This window comes from Diabrotica undecimpunctata, chromosome 11 (assembly GCF_040954645.1).
Source record: "Diabrotica undecimpunctata isolate CICGRU chromosome 11, icDiaUnde3, whole genome shotgun sequence".
NCBI classification, from domain to species: Eukaryota; Metazoa; Arthropoda; class Insecta; order Coleoptera; family Chrysomelidae; genus Diabrotica; species Diabrotica undecimpunctata.
The window spans coordinates 5,585,820-5,594,159 of NC_092813.1; the positions used below are offsets into that span (position 1 = coordinate 5,585,820).

Sequence of the window (8,340 nt, forward strand, 5' to 3'; positions counted from 1 at the left end):
CTGAGAGATCGAAAGAGGACCGAAGACATTAAAAGAAAATGTAACGTACAGTGTCAAATGAATGGACACAAAATAGAAAAAAGAATGGAATAACCACATAAGCAGAATGGAGGAGATCCGTGTCGTCAAAATAGCAAGAAATAAGTTACCATTCGGCAGAAGAAGTATCGGACGACCACCCAAAAGATGGAGTGATAACCTTTCATAGAGATATTATTCCACCAATGAACCAGCAGAATTGCTTATAAAGAGGAAAAATAAGAAGAAGAAAGGAGTTTGGAAATGACGAAGAGTACAAACGTCAAATCATAACCTGGCTCAGGTTTTTGGCAGTAAAGGACTACAACACCTGCATTGAAAAACCTACATTGATTCTACGATACAATAAAAACCTTTACATTTAACTAGGCACATTTTTGTAACTAGAAAACTAAGGCAACTACATTTAAAGATATCCTAAGGTACTGCGACTTTGTAAATAAAATTTTGTGTTGATATCTTTTGTCTAATTCTTTTTTATGTCAAAACTTTCTTTACTTTCTGGACGACTTAAGTATATTGTATTTGGTTTTAGCCAATCAGGGATTTAATAAAGCGATTTGTATTTTATTTTTGATACATATACAGTTCATTTCATAGTCTTTCGGCTACACAGCATATTAGGAAGAAGCAAAAGGTCAATTCAGACAAATAATTCCTGAGAGCTAACGCCATTTAAAGCAACAAGCAGCGCAAGCAACAACGGGTGAGTATGTTCCTTTTCTTCCCATTCCTAGATTTGTATAGAATCTTCTCGATCATTACAATGTCAACATTGTAGAAGTAAAGTTCAACGATTTCAAAAATATACCAGCATTTTAAGGCAAAACTAAAGTAACTCAGTTAAATTACAGAGTGTTCACTTGAATATCGTAAAATAAGGACGTATTCCGCCAAGTGCGATAGCAAAAATTGACCATCGATAAAAACAATTAAAATCTAATTATTAAAATTCTAGTTAATAAAATAGTTAATAAAATAAACAGTAAAGTGACAGTGGCGTACCAAATTCTGTTTTCTACAATGAACAATTCACATACACGGAACACAAATATTTAGTGTCTATTGTAGTATCAGCAGAAATTGCAGGTAAGCAGCAGGTCCACTATTAACAAACATTCAAGAACATATACCCAACTCCCCAACAATATTCCTCACTAGAATACATGAAACATACATACATACTTTGAACATGCACCAAACCACATATACTGGCAACCCACAAATACTGCTATATCAAACATTTCACAAAATTAATTCGCTCTTCCGCCACAACCACAACAATTTCCACCACAACCCCAACCAATTTATTACAATCCAAGCAACCCATCTACTGTAGGGCAGACCTTAAACACAAAGCTAAAACTTGTAATTACACATTCAGAAAACTCGGATATTGAGTCTAGAGAAGACGACTATCAAGAAACCCAAAATAAAAACTCATGGCAAGTAGTCAAAAAACGTAAATTTTCAAAACAAAATAACGATTCCAATTCTCCAAGCTGACCACCAACAAAAATACAAAATCGATACAGTGCATTATCAAACGCCGAAAGCTCTGAACAGACTGAAATAGAAAAACAACAGAATATACCAAAACCACCTCCAATATTCGTATATGGCATCATAAACTTTAAAGATATGGTCAATAACTTTGCACAAATTGTGGAGAAAGAAACTTACTATACCAGAACTCTGCCAAACTACACTGTCAAGATTACAACATATACAATAAATACATACCGTAAACTGATAAGACATTTACGAGAAGAAAAAATTATTCACCATACTTACCAAATAAAGGAAGAACGTGCCTGTAGAGTGGTAATAAGACATATCCATCACTCAATACCCACAACAGATATAACAAAGGAACTAGAAAAAGCCGGCCATAAGGTTTACAATATAACTAACATTCGACACAGACAAACAAAGGAACCCTTATCTTTGTTTGTCATAGACCTTGAATCCAACAGAGACATATTCAACCTAGAATTCTTATGTCACACCAAAATAGCAGTCGAAGCACCAAATAAGAGAAACTCAATAATTCAATGTATGCGATGTCAGGCAGAGGGCCATAGTAAAACATATTGCACTAAACCGCATTACTGCGTCAAATGTGGAGGACAACATAGTACAAAAGATTGTAAAAAAACTAGAAGCACTCCAGCTAAGTGTGCACTATGCAAACAAGATCACGCTGCTAACTATAACGGCTGTGTAGTCTACAGGGAACTAGTAGAAAACAGACATATGCAGAAAAGAGGAAACCAACAGCCTCAAAGACCAACATTCAACATCCCACATGTATGTACTGAAACAAATCAACTAACCAACCACTCTACAAAACCATCAAAGAACATATGCAAACGTGACAGCACATCAAACCAATCATGATTCAGAACCTAAAACTAATATAGAACAACAACTACTAACATTCCTAAACGAGTTCAAAAACATGTTCTCGCAACTCATGAATCAAAATGGTATGATATTAAACTTACTAATACAAATCATTAACCAAAGAAATTCTTAAACATACTTAGTGTTGCCACATGGAACGCTCATGGCCTGCTAAACCATAAGCAAGAAGTAATTACTTTTTTAAACTTGAATAAAATTGACGTTCTGCTTATTTCAGAAAAATTACTTTACCGACCTAACTACGTTCAATATTCCGCTCTATACCACATACAGCACACCTCATCCCGATGATACAGCTCATGGTGGCTCGGCGGTAATCATCCGCAGCTGCATATGACATCATGTATTGCCGAAATATGTAACAGAAAAAATACAAGCAGCAATCGTTCAAGTAAATTCAACGCCATGGCACTTAACGCCATAACATATCTGCAATGTATAGCCCACCTCGTCACGCAATCTCCACAGATAAATATGAAGCCTACTTCCAATTACTTGGCAGCAAATTCGTAGCCGGGGGAGACACTGGGGCTCAAGACTCACAACAAAAAAAGGTCGTAATCTTATAAAAACAATGACCGACAACAACTATGATTGCCACAACATCGGAATCCCTACGTACTGGCCGAGTGACCCCAGAAAACTTTCAGATCGACTGGACTACTACATAAGCAAAGGAGTGTCCAGAAACAACTGTCTAATAGAATCCAGCTATGACCTCTCATCGGATCATACACCGGTTATTATGAGCCTGAGTACCACAGTTATAAACAGCCCACCACCTTCTCGACTCACGTCAAAAAACACCAACTGGGCAGATTTTTAATCCTACCTAGAAGAAAAAACCAATCTTAATCTGCGGATCAAATCTACTGATGACATAAATACAGCAGCTCAATACTTCAGATATCTAGAAACAACATATACCTATATATATTCAATAGACTACGTAGGCAACTTGGAGTAGCCATCAAAGCCCAAACAACGAAACCTTCGAACATTACATTAAAAATCTTACAGCAAATGACCAGACGTTATGAAAGGCGTCAAAGAAGCTTAAGAAACCATACACAACTGTTCCTCCCATCCGTAAACCAAATGGCGAATGGGCCTGTTCATCGAATCATCAAACAAGATCATCGAATGATAAATGAAATATCAAAAAGTCTTGAAGAAAAGAAATACTGCAACGCTGTATTTCTAGACATTTCAGAAGCGTTTGACAAAGTCTGGCACAGAGCTCTGCTTTACAAAGTAAAAATAGCACTATCCAGTAACTATTTCCTCCTAATTAAATCCTACATATCAAATAGATATTTCTCTGTAAAATTCAAAGACCAACAATCCAACCTCTCCCCTATCGACTCCGGAGTCCCGCAGGGTAGTGTTCTAGGGCCGCTCCTTTTCTCACTCTACACAGCCGATATACCAGAGACTAATAATACTACAATCGCTTTGTAAAACGTCTAACTTGAAAGAAACATATCCAGACCAAAAGTAGGCAGCTCGACTTAAAATTTCGGCAAATGTATTGGCTTCTTGGACGTAAATCAAAACTTAACATACAAAACAAAATTCTTTTATACAAAGCCATACTCAAACCTATCTGGTTCTACGGACTACACCCATGGGGCTGTGCAAAGCCAACTTCGCTGAATATTATCCAAAGATTCCAGTCTAAAGTGCTAAGATCGATAGTAGATGGACCATGGTACATAAGTAATCAAACACTTCACTGCGACTTAAAGATTCCTTTCATCAGAGAAGAAATCCATTCACAAAATGAACTTACCATTCACCATAAAAATAAGCTAGTAAGTGACCTATTCAATAATGGTCCAGCCACAAGAAGAATAGATAGAACTTGGCCTCAAGACCTACTTCAAAACTAAACCAAAATAGAATAAGGTGAGACATCATTGGAAGTCTCTCCTTCACGCGCAAAACCTATAACACATTTACTTAATACTCTGTAATGATGTAGATTGTAAATAAACATATATAATAAAAAAAAAGTTAAATTAGGGGTTACAAATTCAAATCGCCTCTTACTGAAATTTATCAAAACGCAAACGAGAATAGAAAACTTGGGTGATTCAGAAGCAGACATGAAGGAATTGGAAAACTTTAAGACAAAATAATATGAAACAATACAAATAGCATTAACATTTATTATTTAAGAAATACTACGCAAATCAAACAATAACCCAAGTAAATTTCCGATCATCGAACTGATACAATTCTACAATTTAGAAACATATGTTATACTCATTCTTGAGGACCATAATATTCCAAAGGTCGGAAAATTTTACTATTTAATCGGAAGTCTAAGAGGTTCAGCACAAAATATTCTGTCAGTTATTAATGAAAGTGTCGATTACCAATGAAAATTATGATGTTTCTTGGAACTCACTGAGAGGTAGATTCTCAAACGAATCTCTATCTCAAAAATCATATAAAAGCATTATTCGAGTTACGAATGATTTATGGGAAATATGGCACGCGAAATTTAACAGGAGATTTTCAGTTTAGGTTTAAGGCCACATAATTACTAGGCCAACCTGTAAAATCATTTAATTCTCTATTGATTCATTTATTAATTTCAAAATTAAGTTCGCATCAAGACGAACTTGGCGAAGGCTTTCTCATAATAAATAAATTAAAGAAACAAAAATTAAACAATTTTCTTGAATCTTTGTCAGATAGGTGTATTATAGCGAAATCCTTTGCAAAGGAAAGTATTAAACATAAACTAGCGTGGTCGTTATTTAATAACATAAAATCAACTATACCAAAAGCACACAAACTCATCAAATCCTATGGCTGCGCCAAATCTAAGTAAATACTTTCGTCTTGGTATCTTAAGGTAGCGGGGACGAATAAGCGTCCAAGACCAATTTAACCTACGTAATATTTTTTCACTTTTTTTTCACTAATTTATTACCACCCTAATAATTTTTCACCATCAAACCACCCTTAATGGGAGCGATTCTGCTGGCTTAAGGTTCAAGCTAGCAGAATTCAGAAACAAAAACTTTTTGCTTATGGCATATTTTTTCACCCATTTTTCACTAATTTATTACCACCCTAACAATTTTTCACTACCAAACCACCCTTAAGGAGAGCGATTTTGCTGCCTTACGAATAAAACTGGTACAATTCCAAAAATAATATTTATGATATACCACAGTGCTCTGCTAGATTTTTACAAGCCTAGTAATTGTTTTCGTAACTACCCTAATTAAAGACATTCTAAAATGTTACTCTGCGCTAACTAATATTTATTTTTTAAATGTTTAAATATTGAAAATATGAAAATACATTATTACAAAAATTATAAATTTTAACTGTTTTAAAAAATTAACTCTGATTCTAGTAGTGAGTAAATGGCTAAGAGAAATCAAATCGTGAGCCCCTTTTATGAATATAAAATAACTGAAATCAAGTTAAGTTTTAGTAAATGCAATGGAATTGTTATATTTCACAGAATAATTACCAGGTAAGAAATATACAAATTGAAATAATTTTAATATATCTATTACATTAACTACCTGATTGTAAAGGAGAGTCAGTACACCTTGCGCACCTGTGTCGTTGATTTCTCTTAGCCATTTACCCACTACTAGAATCAGAGTTAATTTTTTAAAACAGTTAAAATTTAGGGTAACGGGTACAGTTGTTAGCCGGTCACTAGTGATTGGCCACTTTCACAAAAATCCGAAATATTAAGATTTTCAGAAAATATAAGGAAATAAATTTACTTGCATTAAAATCTGGCAACATTGCTGTATATTTGGTCTAGCTATCATCTCTCTCAGTTAAAATTATCTAGTTGTTACGGCGTGTGTTGTTTGAAGCTTAACAGGTGTATCCAGATTTAAGAGTTTTTTAAAGAATTTGTTAAGGAAGGCTATTCACGAGGTGAGTTATATTGACTAATAGTATTATGTATCTGGGTATATTAATATTTTATGGCGATTTAGTGGGGTACATCTTACATTATCAGTGGTTTTAATATTTAAGTTATGCATTTTTGGCGGTAAATTTGAGTGGCCAAGCACTGTATCTTAAATATGTCCGTGTTATAATGATTGGCCTGCCGGCCAATTACTGTACCTACTTCGAATTAAAATATTTATTATAATTTAGAATCAAAAATGCCAAATATCACAAACAATATACAGAACAAGATCTTCAGTCTGCTTTTCAGGCCATCGAAAATGGCATGAGCCAACGAAAAGCCGCTGAACAATTTAATGTGCCAAGAGCAACATTGCAGTTTAGAGCAAGTGAAAAATTTAATGAAAAAACTACCCTTGGTCCCAATCCCATTCTTAGTTTAGAGGAAGAGAATCGTTTAAAGCATTGGATCATAACATGTCAAGACAAAGGTTTTCCGGTAAGAGTGGAAGATATACAAGACTCGGTTAAAGGTTTTCTTGACGCAAATCCACGTGCAAATCCTTTTACTGACAATCGGCCCGGAAGAGGTTGGTATAGATCCTTTTTAAAGCGACACCCAGATTTAAGTGAGAGAACTCCAGAAGCAGTAACGGCAGCAAGTTCAGTTGTGTCTGAAAAAGATGTAAAAAAATGGTTCACCGGTGTTCATGAATACTTGCATCGTAAAGGATACATTTATATTCTTCAAGACCCTTCACGTATTTTAAATGGCGATGAAACCTGCTTCCTCTTATGTCCCAAAAATAAACGAGTGTTAGCTGTAAAGGGAAGCAAAAATGTATATCAAATAGAGCATCACTCCAAAGTTTTGACCATTTAACGGTTATGTTTACCTTTACAGCATGTGGAGAAATAACAGCACCAATGATTATTTACCCTTATAAACGAATTCCTAGCAATATTTTAAATACCGTTCCACGAGAATGGGGCATAGGATGTAGCGATACGGGATGGATGAAGAATGAAAACTTCTATGAATACATAGGAAACGTCTTATATAAGTACCTAGTTGCGAAAAACACTAATTTTCCAGTTATTTTGTTCGTTGATGGACATAAAACTCACTTAACCATTCAAACTAGTGAATTATGTTCAAAGTTACAAATTATTTTAGTGGCCTTATATCCCAATGCAACCAGAATTATACAACCTGCAGATATTGCTGCATTTAAACCATTAAAGGCAAATTGGAACCGGGCAGTATTAAAGTTTAGACGCGAAAACCCGAATTCAGTAGTTACCAAAGAGAATTTTGCATTGGTACTAAACACAGCCATTAGTCAATTAAAATCAGATTCCATAATTAATGGCTTTAAAGCATCTGGATTGTATCCATGGAACCCTGAAGCAATAGACTATTCCAAATGTTTAGGGAAGATCAAAAACCCGCATGAAGGTATTAATCACACTATTTCTATGACAAAATCAATAACATATGAAGATTTTGTAGACACAGTTGGAGCCGCAAAAATATTAGAATTTCAAAATTTGGATAATTGCGAAGAACTAAGTGGAGATTCAAAATTGCTCTTTAATATATTTAATTTATTTCAAAATACCATAGATCTACACACGATGCAGACCACAGAGACAAGTGGAATCTCAAATGATATACAAGATACCTCTATCATCGGAGAAACCCATATATCTTCAGATTTTACACTTAACCCTGTAGGTGGCAATGAAATCATATGCAACTTACAAGATATTCCTGTTATTACAGAAGAAAATCTACTTTCGGATTTTCGAAGTCAACTTCCAGAAAACGTTGATATTACATATAATATAAAAGATGTCACAGAAGATACAATGACAGAAGATATTCAATCTACATCCAATAATAATCTGCCTTTAGTTAATCAAGACAACTCATTATCTAAAGAAATTGACACCTCAATCAACAAATTCTTT

General features: G+C 34.6%; 1 protein-coding gene across 1 annotated transcript; it reads left to right on the forward strand.

Moving 5' to 3' along the window:
- The first annotated feature begins 6,691 nt into the window (after positions 1-6,691).
- On the forward strand, positions 6,692-7,249 carry LOC140452610 (uncharacterized). The gene has a single exon (XM_072546928.1). It carries the CDS (start codon positions 6,692-6,694, stop codon positions 7,247-7,249), a length of 558 nt encoding a protein of 185 aa, XP_072403029.1.
- Positions 7,250-8,340: the final 1,091 nt, after the last annotated feature.

Excerpts from the sequence above, each read along its gene's own strand:
- LOC140452610 (XM_072546928.1), top strand. The coding sequence starts at position 6,692 with ATGAGCCAACGAAAAGCCGCTGAACAATTTAATGTGCCAAGAGCAACA.